Source organism: Callithrix jacchus, chromosome 3 (assembly GCF_049354715.1).
Source record: "Callithrix jacchus isolate 240 chromosome 3, calJac240_pri, whole genome shotgun sequence".
In the NCBI taxonomy this organism is placed as follows: domain Eukaryota; kingdom Metazoa; phylum Chordata; class Mammalia; order Primates; family Cebidae; genus Callithrix; species Callithrix jacchus.
The window spans coordinates 91,806,962-91,821,418 of record NC_133504.1 but is presented as its reverse complement, the minus strand read 5'-3'; the positions used below and the strand labels follow the sequence as shown (position 1 = coordinate 91,821,418).

The following is a 14,457-nucleotide window of genomic DNA, read 5'->3' as shown; positions in this document are numbered from 1 at the left end:
AATCTATTGTTGTCATCAAGTTTAGAGAGTTAAAATAACTTGCTCAAGTCACAGTGCAAGTCTGTAGCACAGCCTGATTCAAATCCATGCACACAACTCTAAATTCCAACTGTTAACCACAATTCTGCACATCAACCTTGTGAATAAGGTCACCTTTGAGAAACCCAGCTTTCTTTTGCTGCCTGTCTCTAATAACTTGTTCATACTTTGCTTTATAAAAGAAAGGAAGAAAAGACAGAAAAAGAGAGGGAGCAAAGAAGGAAAGCAGGGAGGGAAGGAAAAGGGACAGAAAAGAAAGAAAATGGGGGAAAAAATCACTCAATGTTTTCCACCCTTCCTGAATAACCTGGGGAAAAAGTGGGGCCCATCCTACTTTTTGACAGTAGTTAACATTATTGAAAATAACCACGCTAAGTGCCAGTTTTGTCTGATGCTGTCATTTTGCCTTTGTTTTGCATTTATCAGGAGAAGTATTCCTGCAGATTAAAGGGCCAATGGAAGATATTTATAAAATCTACTGCTATCACCATGATGAAGCACATAGTGTACTGGAGTCCTATGAAAAGGAAGAAGAGCTGAAGCAACATTTGAGCCACTGTATCCAGTCCTTAAAGTAAGGCCTTTTCAAATGATGATTCCCATCTCCTCTCAGTTGTCTAGCAGGGAACATTTTAAATGGATGTAGATGAAAGGTCTCACATAAATCCTGTTTTATGAGGCTTGCTGGGAGCTCTGCTTTGTATTCCCTTTATAAAAAGCTGACATGCCAGAAAGTCCTGATTGACTTTTTTTCTCCCTGTGAGAATAACTAAAAATAACATAGGAAAAGATTTAGAGCTCTGTAGAGATTGAAAAATGCAATATCAAAATATAAAATGTGGAAGAAAAGCCTCTTCTTAAAGCTGTTGTAACTTGCCTGCTCCCAGATAGTTCAAGGAGTATATGAGATAACACGTGGCCCTATGACCACTGGAGCACAGGGGTTAAAGGAGTTAGTGGAATGGCCTGCGACTCCCTGCATGGCCATCTTCTTTCCCCAGACTCACTGTGGGGAGATTTTGGTGAAGACAAGTCAGGCTTAGCTGAAGTTAGTTTCAGAACAATTACTCATGCCTTCCTTCCTCATCTCTAAAACATTGATGGGGTGCTATGTAATGTACTTTTTCTTATCTAGAGAAAATATCTATTCACTGTGAAAATATGAAAAATATAAGAAAGTATGTGTAAGATAAAAACCCCTTGCGATTTCACTGTTACCCACTTTCTTCTTAATAATCATTTTCTTCTGATATTAGTTATATGCATAAATGAGAGTATTTGCACTGATTATTTTAAATAAAATTGGTATCTTACTGAATATGCAGTTTTCTACCACATGAAGCTTAAAGCCAAAATTACTGCCATACTGCACATCTTTCCGAGTGGTTCTCTTACAGACTGACTTTTAAGTGGTATGTATCCACTGTCAAATAATCTTGATTAGACCAGGAATTAAACAAACAGAGAGCTGTAGTGTATAAGTCAATGCACACCATCTGACCCTGTAGCACACCTCCCCTGCATACTCTGTTGTGGTGGGGGAAGGAGGGATCCCCAACTGGGATGGGGATGGGGAGCCTAATGTGGTACAAGAGGTTTTTAGCTGCATTAAAGTGAAATCACAATACTACTCTGGAAGAAGCATTTCCAGGCTAGCATTGGGTCTGAAAATGAGTTTAAAATGATTCCAGTGAATTTTTTTTTAATAAATAAAATTTCTACTTTATTGCCCTCTACTGGTCATTAAATTACTGTGGCTTTTAACCATTCTTCATACCATGGAAAAGAAGAATTCAAGTTACCAAATCTCAAGCATTTATTTAGTGTTTGTGCTGTGCCAAGCGTAGTTCTGTGTGCTAAGAATACAAAGGTAAATAAGACTTAGACTCTGCCCTAAGGAACTCAATATGACCAGATAAGTTTTAAATACAAGATGTAATGAGCAAATAGCTCCAGTTAATTATTTCTCACTATTTTCAGTTTAGTTCAGTGTTAGAATATTGATTCAGAGAAACACTCAAGTTTGAAGTTGTGGCCATTTTAGTAAATTAATATGTTAGAAGCACAGTCCTCTAAATGTTCAGATGTTTTTTTCTCTGGGAAAAAAAGGAAATGGTATTATACTGGATTTGAATGAACACCATTCCTACCTTAAACAAGTGGCAAGATCTGATCCAATAAAAGCTGGAGCCTTTTTCCTTCTTGGGTTCTAGAACTAAGAGTGAGAAATGTCACAGCAAGTGAACATTTAGCACCTTTGATCACCCCCGCTCAATGCCAGCCCTGGGGATGGAGGTCCTCGCCTGAAAAGAATGTGGTGCATCTACTTTGGGCATGTGCTTCTAACTGTTCACCAGAAATGGAGCTGTCTGTTCATAGAGGGAAGAATGTCAGTTTATTATTCATTAAGCTTTTGACTCCAAAGAGAAAGAAATAGAACCTGCCAGAAGATTCCACTAGGCAGTATAGCCCAGCATCACATCCCCAAAAAGCAGCTAAAGGTAGAGGTGATTTTAGAACCTCATGAAGTCTCAGTTACTGAAAATTATTTTCAGACCCAACGGCTTATTTGGTCTTTTTCTGAAAGTTTCAAGTAATTGCCCTGGCAATGCCCCAAATTTTGTTTTTAGAGCTATTCTGATTTTAGGTAATAATTTCAGGCACTGGAAGGTGTTAAGGTTTAGAAAGCAAAAAATCCAAATGAAGCAATATAGGCACAACTATTTCTTAAGGGAAAGAAAGTCAAATAAAATAGGTGAAGTTAGAGCTATTTTCCCAAAAGTTGCCTTTCCATGAAAATAAAGTTAATGATGGATTGTACTGGTCTGCCTGAAGGCTGAGGGCAGTAGAATTATTGACATTGCTATAATACTGACCTCAATCAAGCTAAGCTTTAAATTCTGAGAAACAGGTTTTCAAACAGGTTTATAGGCCAAAGACAGTCTGAAACACCCTAAGGGCTTGGTTTCCCTTGCCAATTAATCAGTCAAAGCTATTACTACTGCTCTGCCTTTCCTTGTGGCTAGATAACACAGCCCAAGTGCAGTTGCCAAGTTCTAATGAATACTAGGTGTGGCCTCCATTTTATACTGTGCAAGGATATTGGAAATCTTTGTTTGGAGCAATATCCGCAAGAGAGGTGGCTTCATGCCTCAGAAGTTAAGGTGGATTTTAAACAATTTAGGCTGCTTTTTAACCAAAATTAACATACATTTGTTGAGGACCTAATAAATACTTATTAAAAGTGCTAGATAATGTTGAAAATATTTTTTAAAAATATATCAGCATAGATCATCAGGCATTAGATTCTCATAAGGAGTGTGCAAAAAACAATATATATATGTATATATATATGTGTGTATATATATGTGTGTATGTGTATGTGTATATATATCAGCATAGTTCTTGCCTCTCAGGAACACAAACTCTAGTTGAGGAGATAAACAAAACCATGTGGAAAGTGTAATAACAATACAAGAATTAATTTAAATAACACCAGAAGCTTTCAGGGTGGCTGCAGTTCAAGACTAATTCCCAAAAGAGGAGTAGAGATACCGTAACAGACCCAAGTTTCTAACTCTCGGTTATTCTTTGGGGCCAATTATCTTTCAAAAGGGAGAATAATGCTGAATCCTTTTGTAACCTGAGGGCAGTGTTTGTGTGTAAGTTCCCTTGTGCCAGATCCTCCAGGGCTGTGTATAGAAAGTACAGGTTCCCATGCTCTCCCTTAGACCAAAAAAATAGTATTTCTGGTGGTTCAGTTCAGGGTCTGCTCTTTTAACAAGCACCCTCAGGTGATTTTCCATACACATTCAAGTTAAGAACTACATTAGAGGGAGAAATCATGTCTATAGTACTCATTTGCTGCTTTCCCTGAAGCAGGTGGGGTTTTTTCATCAATATAGGTACAATCTAAGCAGTAATTTCAGAGTTTGGAGACCTTAAAAAAGAAAAGATGGTAAGGCTATACAAAAGCAAATACACATCTGCATCTATAGTCTACTAACTGGAAATTAGCGAGTTTTTATGTATTCAACAAGAAGTTTTGACAGTCAAATTAGTGGCCGCTAAGATTGTGTAAAATACTGTATTAAAATAGTCTCCAAAGTTACGGAAGTTATTGCTAAAGATCTTATTACTAAGTTTTCTTGGGGTTATTTAAGGTTTCTGATCTGTAGGAGGAAAATGAAAGATAGCGTGGCTATAAATGCAAATGTAGCTATAATTAGAATAGCCTGTCTGCTGCCTCCTTTTTCTGCTTTTCCATTTATAAATACCACTAAAGTCCCTGCTGCATTTCAGAGACCCCAGAGATCTGTTTATTTTGTAATAGAAAGAGAATGAAGGGGATTTTCTAAGTTCTTTGATAGATGCAAGACACATTTCTAGCTTCATGTCTAGTTATTATAAAGTCATCTGTATTTTCTTCTTGCTACTCAAGGCCATCATCCCCAGGAGGAAAACTTCTAACTTCTAGTCATCTGGGCACTTTGGCTGCTCACATTACTCCTGGAGCTTCTCCATTCAGGGAGGAAGCTAAAAGCTCATGCAATGCAAAATCCAAAGGAATACATTTCAATTTGTTCACCACATTTTATACTCATTATTCTAATGGAGTGTTCCAAGTAAAAATTAAAATCACTTTTGGAAAGCCCTTCAGTTCCTTGTTATATGGCATCATGTTTGAACAAAGACTATAATCCTTAAGGAATAGTCGCATGAAAACTGGTTGTGAGTCAAATGATAATGTGCTCATGAGGGTAGAAGGTATAGTGATAGATACGTTAAATTACTTTAACCCATAAAAGAGTAAATGGACACAATTTAAATTCTTCCTTCCTGAATTGGCCTTTGTTAGGATTGCCTTCTGCAAAGTTTTAGCCTAAAAGAGAGTTTTTTTTTAATGATGAACAAATTAAAAGATGTTATAATATAGTGCCCCTACTCCACAGGTTGTGGTTTATCCTATTGGAAAATCTCTCGTATTCCCTTTAATACAGTGTTATACTACATAAACTCAATGTTTAATTTATATTATGGAATTTAGGTTTTACTCGGATAAAATAAATGAAACAGAAAAAAATCCATGTTTCCTGTAGAAGTTAAAAGAATAATCTTTTCTTTCAACTTCAGAGTATCTGTTTGGGTTCCTAAATGATCACCTTATTCACTTACTTGTTTGCACGGAAAATCGTATCTTTATTTTTATTCATTCTCTTCCCCAGATTTTCTGACCTATGATCCACAAAGCATATTTGACAAATAAAATTTCCCTTTAGAAGAGGATAGAAGGAAGCATGTAAGCTTAAAGGAAATGATTGGAAGGAAATATTGGGCAGGGGGTGGTGGTGGTATTTCTTTCATCGCCATACAAGAGTTCTTTAAACAGTCATTAATAATTGTCTAAAATTATAACAGCTGCTATTTTTTTAAAATTGTAATTATGTGCTTGATTCGCATATAATAGGTCTTAGACTCAGAAAAAACTAGCTATATTAGGATGTCTAGAAATCCATTCATACAGCGTGTCTGAAGATTGAGGAAACAATTGCTTCACACATGTCCCACACTGTTTGCCACATATACAAAGCACTGGGATTAATGGAAAAAAACTTATTAAATCCACTAAATGTTATAAAATTCAGCTTATGTACTTATTAAATTTTTTCTCAATCACTGAATATAAAAAGACCATCTATTATTATGAGATAGGTCATAATATTGTTTATATTGAAAACAATTATTGCACTCCAAATAGTTGAAAACCAAAGGCCACAGTGATCAGATAATAAACACAGGTTATTATTTTATTTATCCATAGCCGCTTGAGGCTTTTAGAGAAAAGTTTTCATCTTCTTTATTTTTTAGAAACATGATTATAAAATAATGAGACTACTTCTATAAGGCATTCATGAAAATTACTTATTACTTTTATCTTACATAAGAAAATTTAAAAGGATTTATATTTGTATATTACCTTAAATAAATGGATTTACATGAATTTACTCTCTTTTTCTTCTCTTACAGGACAATATACATGCAAGAGTAAGTATTTTTAAAAATAAAATAAATTAAATATAAAAATCATGAGAAAATGCAGTTGAATATTCCAGTACAAATCAGAATTTCTGGTTTTTCTAATCATGAGTATTGTTTTTAATAAATAATTCAAGATTGTGAAGGCATTTACCCAATTATTGGTGCATATTTTACTGATTAAATTCTTATCACACATACTTACCAAACCTTTTAGAAGAATCATGATATATTTTACTAAGTTTGCTGGTGCCAGAAAGCTTTGGGAACTGCTCGTCATACATATGTTTGGGAATCTTAATGTGCCCAAAAACACTTCCTTCTATGAAACATATTAGTCTTTAAATATCTCAGGTTAATATCATAATGTATTTGAAATTTCCATAGATTAATGCATAGGAAAATATTCTTTATTTTATGAAAATATTAGATTACTTCTAATTTGGAGTCTTATATGACTTATGGAGAAAAAATCATACACATAATTACATGAAAATGAAATATGAAGGTGAAATAGTCGGTTACTATGATGCTATATAAATTATTTTAGAAAAACAGCATATACAAACACTCTGAAAGAGGTCCATTTTTCTAGAAGAAAAGTGTGTCTAGGCTGATTAATGCTGAAAGAATGATATTGACTTAAATACAAACTCAAATTTATTTACCAGGCACATATTTGGCTTATGATGAGCAACTCTTCAAGGTCCTGAGCTCCTAGTGTGTGTTTGCGTGTGTGTGTGCATGTACTTTAAACTCTTAAGAGTTTACATCAAGAAATAAAAAGTTTACAAAATATAAATTATATTAATTTAAGCAACAAATACCTGTCATTCATATTTTGGTGCAGAGCAACAGTGAGAACGGAATTCTGGAACTGAAGTGAAAAAATCAGCATCAAACAGTTCTGTAGACCGAGGCTGTATACCTCAGTCAAGTTGAGAAGTTGATTTGTGAGACACCAGACAGGCAACCAGTTCTCTCACTTTATCAGTCTTTTTTTTTTTCCAACGGAAAAACTATCCTACCAGATAAACAGATATGAGTAGATAGTCTTATGAGTTTCCAATTCTGAGCTCACTTGAATTCAAAGAGGTGCATCAGCCTCCTGGCTTCTCTTCAAAGATAGTTGATGTGGGGTGGGAAATGGCGCTGCCTCATTATACAGCCTGTGTCCCTGGCACTGTGCCAAGGACTGGAGCTTTGCATAACTGAGTGGTTAGAGAAGAACTTCATGTGTTACAAATTCTGCTTAGGTTTCTTTTTCTAAAGCTTACATTAGATCTTTGGAACCACGAAACAAAATAAGGAGAGAGGAGAGAGAGATTCAGAGGAGAAGAGGGAGATAGTCTTCTTGGTATTTGGTATAGTTAGCATGCACAGACTTCTACATACAGAATACTTAAACAGCGCATTGTATTGAAACACTTGCTTGAAAATGGCGCTAGCACTTGCTGCAATCCTGCTGTGTAGGATTTAGCCAGGTTGTGTCTGCTCCCTCTAGCCTATTCTATACATCAAGAACGGAAAAAAAAAAAAAAAAAAAAAAAAAAGAGCAATCCCAGCATGTGGCTGGATGCACATCAAAGCCAAGTTTGCCATGAATTATTTTCCTTCCTGTTTCTTTCACTGAGGTCATGAAGCACACACACAGCTACAGAAAAGGGCGAAAGGCAATGTCAAGTGCTGTGTAATTGTTGGGCTCTTTAGTGGCAAAGGCCAGCCATGTTGCAGCCAAAGGGCATTTAAGAGTACAAGATGTGAGTTTTTAAATGGCATTCAAAAATCCCTCACTTATGGCAATTAAAAATGATCATTTTTTTTACAGTCTATCTTTTTAAAAATACAAAGTGAAAGATAGTTGTATTTCTAAAATGTTTACTTTGAATTATAACGTATGCAAACATCAGACAATATTAAAGTGACAGGAATCATAGAACTTCCCACTAAAAGCAAGAAAAAAATACCTATTCTAAATACATATCTTTTGAAACGCAGTGTTTGTTACCTTTATGTTTTCACTTTTTCCGTATGTGTTCCCTTTCAGACTAGCTATTCCCACCTTGGATTTAAGGGTTCCTATTAATCACAAAATATTATGAATTATTTCCTTTTTTTGTATTTTAAAGATTATTGAAGAAACACTGTAAAAAAAGAAAAATAAAGGTGAGGACAGTAAAGAGAATTGGCAGTCACATTCCAAAGTTAGCTATGTAGCATTGTAGTGAGTCCCTCACTTCACCATAGCTTTTTCTTTATACACATACATTGACTAAAATAGGAACACTATATATTTCCTGTATGTGAACTCTTGCTACCTCATTTATCATCAATATATTGTGAATATCTTTCCATTTCAGTAAATATAAATTCAAGTTGTTTTATACTTGCATAGTATTCTGTCTGATGTACATGCTATAATTTAGTTTACCAAACCCTTACTGACAGTTGAATTGTGTCTGTCTTATGTCATAAGTTTATTTCTACATATATTCTTGGCACAATAATCTTATTTTTAGGATTAATTCTTAAAAGTGAAATTGCTAGATCAAAGGGCTTTTGATACTTATTGTCAGAAATTTCAAATAAAGCTGAGCTAATTTCCATTTCCATTACTCTAATGTGAATTGTTCATTTATTCACTACTTGCCAACACTAGATACAAATAATATTGGTATCTTTATAACTTGTAGTATAATAGGCCCAAATAGTATCCTATTATTTTAATTTGCATTACTAATGACCATGAGCATTTTTCCTATGTATTTAGCTATTTATATTTCATTTGTAATGAATGATGTTTTTAAATGATTAACCACTTTTACCAAGATGTTCATCTTTTTCTAATACATTTATAATGTCTAATTAGTACATATTAACCTTTGTATTATATATTATATATAATTTTTTCAGTTTGTCCTCTGATTTTTAACATAGTTTATGGCTGTTTTGGGCTCTGTTTTTAATCTATACAATTTTGCAGAGCTAAATTTTTAAATAGACATCACTTTTTTTCTACTATGCCTTTCAGATTTTATGTCTTTCTTACAAATTCCAACATTAGTTTATAAAGTATGATCCTGTGATTTCTTCAAATTCTTATATGGTTTAATTTTTAAATTAAATATTTGATCTATCTCGAAATTATTTCAGTGTAAAGAATGAGGCCAAAATCCATTTTTATTATTTTATTTATGGCTAGCTAACTATCATAACATCTGATATTGAATAATTCATTTTTTCCCACTGAATAGGATTGTCAAATTTACTATGCACTCAATTTCTATATGTATTTGTATCTATTTCTTGATTTTCTCATTTGTGCTCATATATGTATCAATGCCAAATTGCTTTTATTTTTGTAGCTTTATAATATATTTTAATATTCAGTATCACTACTCTCAGCTCAGTACTTTTTTACATATTTTGAGTATTCTTGATATTCCTTTTTTATAAAAAACTTTTTATTAAAAATGATATTTAGCCATGTTTCAATAGCCAAATCATTCTGTAAGATTTGTCAGAGAAAGTTATCTCCTCTTCTCCTCCCAGCCCCTACATTCTCATTAGAATATATTATTTTCATATCTTTAGCTGACTATTTTGGTATTTATCTTTATTACTCTAAAAACATGCTTGGTTGTTTCCCTTTTAGATATTCCCCATTAACTTTCTCCTATGGAAGACAAGAATTTATTTCTCTTTCCTATCCCTATCTCCTCTACACACAACAAGCACACACATAAACACCTTTACATTTCTCCATTCCTTCTAAGTGGTTACCACACACAACAAGCACACACACAAATGCCTTTTCCATGTCTCCATACCCCAAGTGGTTACATTGTAATTTTGATAGAGCAATAATCAATGTCTGAATTATTATATCTAAGTAAATTTCTTTTCAGAGCTAAACCTTGAAGTGATTACCTATTTTTCTATGAGTTAACAATTGTTGATTTTTGTTTTCATTGTGCCCTCCTCCTCTTCCATTTCATCTACTTTTTCTGCTTCTTCTTGTTCTTCATTTGCATAGTTTTCTTTGTACTAATAATTAATGCCAGACTCACAGCCAGTTTACTAACTCATCTTTCAAGAAAACCAGATGGATTATGTATGCTATCAATTTCTTCTCCCAAATGAGCCCTTCCCAGAGTCTTCAGTCCGGTTGAACTTGGACTGGTGACACTGGGTGCAGCCATCTGGTAGGAATTCCCCTCCCATCATCCTGGAGATTCTCTTTGCCTCTTTCCTGTGTTTGTTCTTCCTCGTTTTGGTGGAGTACATTCTTCAGTAGTTTTCTCTATTCCTCACAGAATGCATGGGAAGTAAAATGTTAAGAACTTTATATTTGAAATACTTTTCTTTTACTCTCACACTTGGTTTATAGTTTAATTTGGTATCTAATTCTAAATTGGAAACCATTTCCCTTAGAGGTAATTCTTTATCATTTTCTAGCTTTCAGAGTTGCTGTTAGAAATCTGAAACATTCTGATTCCTAATCATGCATTTATGCCTATGTGACTATTTCTTTCTCTGAAGGATTATAGAATCTTTTGTTTGTCCTTAGTACTCTGAAGTTCGTGAATTCCAAGGTGTGACTCAATTTCTTCCACTATGGTGGACACTTAGTGAGTTCTTTCAGCCTGCAAATTCCTTTTTCTTGAATTACTTTACTCACTATTTACTCCTCATATTTGCTTTGTTTTACTTTGTTGTGATTCTTATTAGTAGATGATGAACTTCCTAAACCAGTCCTCTAATTTCCTCATTTTTTTTTCTATTTTTGAATCTTTTGTGTGTTTGTTCTTCTCTTTGGAAAGTTTCAAAACATTATCTCCAACACTTGTAAGAATTAGACAGTTTCTTAAACAGGTTTTCAATGGACACTCCTTATTTCGATGTCTGGCCCCTCACTCCCTATTTCAATCGATAACCAGTGACCGCAGCTGATTAACATTTGCAAAATGATTGAACATTACCTCACCATTTCACTGGTTCTCTCTGATCTGTTACATCAATTACTATTTATTTATCTTCTTTATGTCTTCTAATTTAATAATAATTATTATGTATGTATTTTCACAGTTATCTTTTATTTATGACAAACGCTGTTTATTTATATAGCAATATACGGTTTCTTTTTAAAACTGATTTAGGTGTTTTAAAAGGAGAGTACGTTGAAAAAACTCAATAACAGCATAGATGCTTGTGGTTACCATAAAATAAATATTAAATTTAGGATGTTTGTGATCATGAAATAAAGGAAATTCAAAGTTATATAGTCAACAGTTACATAATTATTCTTTTTGGCTTATTTTCTCCTCATTAAGAAATATAGATGTGCTGCATGTTGAATATCTAATTTTTTGTTTTCCAGTATCGTGTTTGTATTATTTAAATGTTATTTTCATTTTTGTTGTATTTTTTTTCTTGTATTTGATGTGAAACTCAACAAAACTGGAAGCTGCTAGAACAAAGCCAGCTGTGTTTACTTGACTTTGTAGAGACCCAAAAATAATTTGTAATGAGATTAGTATAGCTACTTTTGGCACTAAATACTTGCCAAAGTATTCATGATAAGACAGAGGAAGATGAAACAGAATTACGAATTAATAAGTAGTTTAGTTTTTAGCCCAGTATGTATGGGAAATTGTTACAAATTTGTTTACTTACTGTGGGAGAGTCATGGGTTAATTGACTTCCTAGCTGAGATGGGTTATAACACACATAGGACTCATCTGCCTCTCATGATTATCAGAGCTTCATCTTACTGTGGGAGATTAGATGGGGTGAATTTTGTCGCATTGAATGCATGGAGCATTATTGTCTTATAACACTCCCGCTATCTTTTCTACCATATTGCTTTTCTGTGCAATGCAGATATCAGAATATCATTGCTCATCACTTGGGCAACTGTCTCAAGTATATATGAAGACAAAAGTGTCTAGGAGATTTCTCATTTTTGAGAATACCATTTTTAGGATTTGTATTTATTACTTTTAGGAGAAACAATAATCATTTGTAATTATTATTATTGCCATTTGAAACATAAAAGGGAGAGATAGAATTTTGATGCCAAAGAGTGATGAAAAAAAGTAGTGATACAATCTAAACACAACTAAAGAGCGTTAAGTTGCTTTTTGATAGATTCAGTTAAGAAAGAAATGAGGGCAGCTCAAAGATACAAGTATAGCCTTTACTACATCTGAGTTATTGTTTTTTATAATTAAAAATAAAAGTACATATGTAACAAAATACCACACTAATAAACTATTTTATTAAAGTTGAATTTATATTGATTTAAATGTTTGATTATATTTATATTTTGGTAATCTTTTAGCGATTTTTAAAAGATTAAGTAAGTTAACATTTGATAATAAAAAACTCAGAAGAAATTCTGATCATATTCATATAGATAATATGATTTCCTCTAATCAAATTAATACCTTCCATATCCTTAAATTGTTTTTTATTTAAGGGAATTGTTTTTACTTAAGTGACTAAACTGTTGTATTATGGAAGAATCTCTGCTTAAGACATATAAGAAAATGTCCTTCATATTCAAAGGTTTTGCTACTAATATATTAGCAGTTAGAAAATATCTTTTTAAGGTTTTTTTATTTTCAATATAAATATTGAAAACAGTTTTCAGTATTTATAATAGATTTATTTTTAAAATCTACTTCACTCAGTCCTCTTGAAAACCAATAATCAACCTCTCCTTCCCTCCCTCTCTCTGATTCTCTCTTTTTCCCTTTTTCTCCCTCCTTCCCCATCTACCACCTTCTCTGCTTACCTTCCTTTTTTTCTTCCTTAATAGATTTGGTACAAATAGGTCTGAATTATTTACTTCCTTTCAAATCTTTAATAATTATTCTGTTTTTTTTTTAAGTGTTACCTTTTGGTTTGCTTTAGTCTTTGTCTCTCTTATGCCTTATGCTACCATAATTTTCTCTGCATGTGAACAAAATTCCTCAGTCATTTATTCATGTTTTTGGAAAAAACATTCAATATAAAATAAAAGCACATTACAGAAAATCTGAGAACTCTATCATTTCTCAGTCTACAAATGTGCATTGAGAGAACACTGTATGCCATGCTGGAGAAAGTGGTGACAGGGAAACTAATCATACACTGGTAAAATAGGGAAATGGATGATTTCAGATAGTGGTAAGTGATGTGATTAAAAAAAAAAGATGGAGAGATGTGATAGTGACTATCATATCACAAAAAAGTGTATGTTTGTTAATGTATGTGCATGTACATGTGTATGTCTGCACATGTGTGCATGTACAAGTAATAATACCCTCTTCCTTTTTTTTTGTTTCTTTCTTTTATTTTTTTGAGACAGGCTCTCACTCTGTTGCCAAGGCTGGAGTGCAGTAACTTACTAAAGCCTCAACTTCCCAGGCTTAAGCAGTCTGCCCACCTCAGTCTTCTGAGTAGCTGAGACTACAGATGTGTGCCACCATACCTGGCTAACTTTTATATTTTTTTCTAGAGATAGGGTTTTGCCATGTTGCCCAGGCTGGTCTTGAACTATGGGACTCAAGTAATCTGCCTGCCTTGGCCTCCCAAAGGGCTGGGATTACAAGCCCTAGCCACTGTGCCCAACCCCAGACCCTTTCTAATGATGCAACTTTTCTAATTTTGTTCAACATTTTTATACTTGTTTTACTATTCTAATTATATGGTCAGTCATCTATCCATAGTAGTACTTAAAAAAATATTAAAGCATAAAACATCCACCTGTTGGGTCCATTTGGTGGAAAGATATACTTGTTTCTCTTAGCGTTTTGTTTCATAGTAGGGTCTTTCAGCCTTGCTTCTTTCTGTCATCTTTTGCTCTTGCTTTTTATTTATTTATTTTTTTTTTTTAGAAATTTTAGACATCCAAATGGAAGAAAAGAAGTAAGTTTATAAGTAATCATAAAAACACACAAAAATGAAAAGGAGTTAATAAAGCATTTGTTTGTGAAACTGATGTTATTTAACTTTATTGTAGAGGCAAACCAAACTTACTGGACATGGGCTCTTTGATGATCAAACCAATTCAACGTGTGATGAAATATCCTTTATTACTGTGCGAACTTCGGAATTCCACTCCTCCCTCTCACCCAGATTACAGAGCACTGGATGATGCCTTTACTGCTGTGAAGGACATTAATGTTAACATCAATGAACTGAAGAGAAGGAAAGATTTAGGTAGGAAGAGACCTGATGAATTGGTTGCTTTCCATTATTGGAGTGTTTGCTTTATGTTTCTGAGAATCAGAACAATTAAGTAGTTATATGTTCAGCTGCAGTGAACTGATCATTTGAAATCTAGAATTAGAAGCTGGGGAGAAGAAGGAGAAGATTAAGAGGCACAAAAAATGA

The 14,457-nt window shown here is 33.6% G+C and overlaps 1 protein-coding gene across 2 annotated transcripts in view; it reads left to right on the top strand.

Annotated features, from left to right (window-relative positions):
- ARHGEF38 (Rho guanine nucleotide exchange factor 38) overlaps positions 1-14,457 on the top strand; it is a 132,932-nt gene that overhangs the window by 85,808 nt on the left and 32,667 nt on the right. For both annotated transcript variants that reach the window (XM_035293202.3, XM_078366742.1), the window contains exons 4-6: positions 466-613; positions 6,067-6,084; positions 14,084-14,283. In XM_035293202.3, coding sequence (XP_035149093.3) covers positions 466-613; positions 6,067-6,084; positions 14,084-14,283 — 366 coding nt within the window. The remainder of the gene's footprint in view (positions 1-465; positions 614-6,066; positions 6,085-14,083; positions 14,284-14,457) is intronic.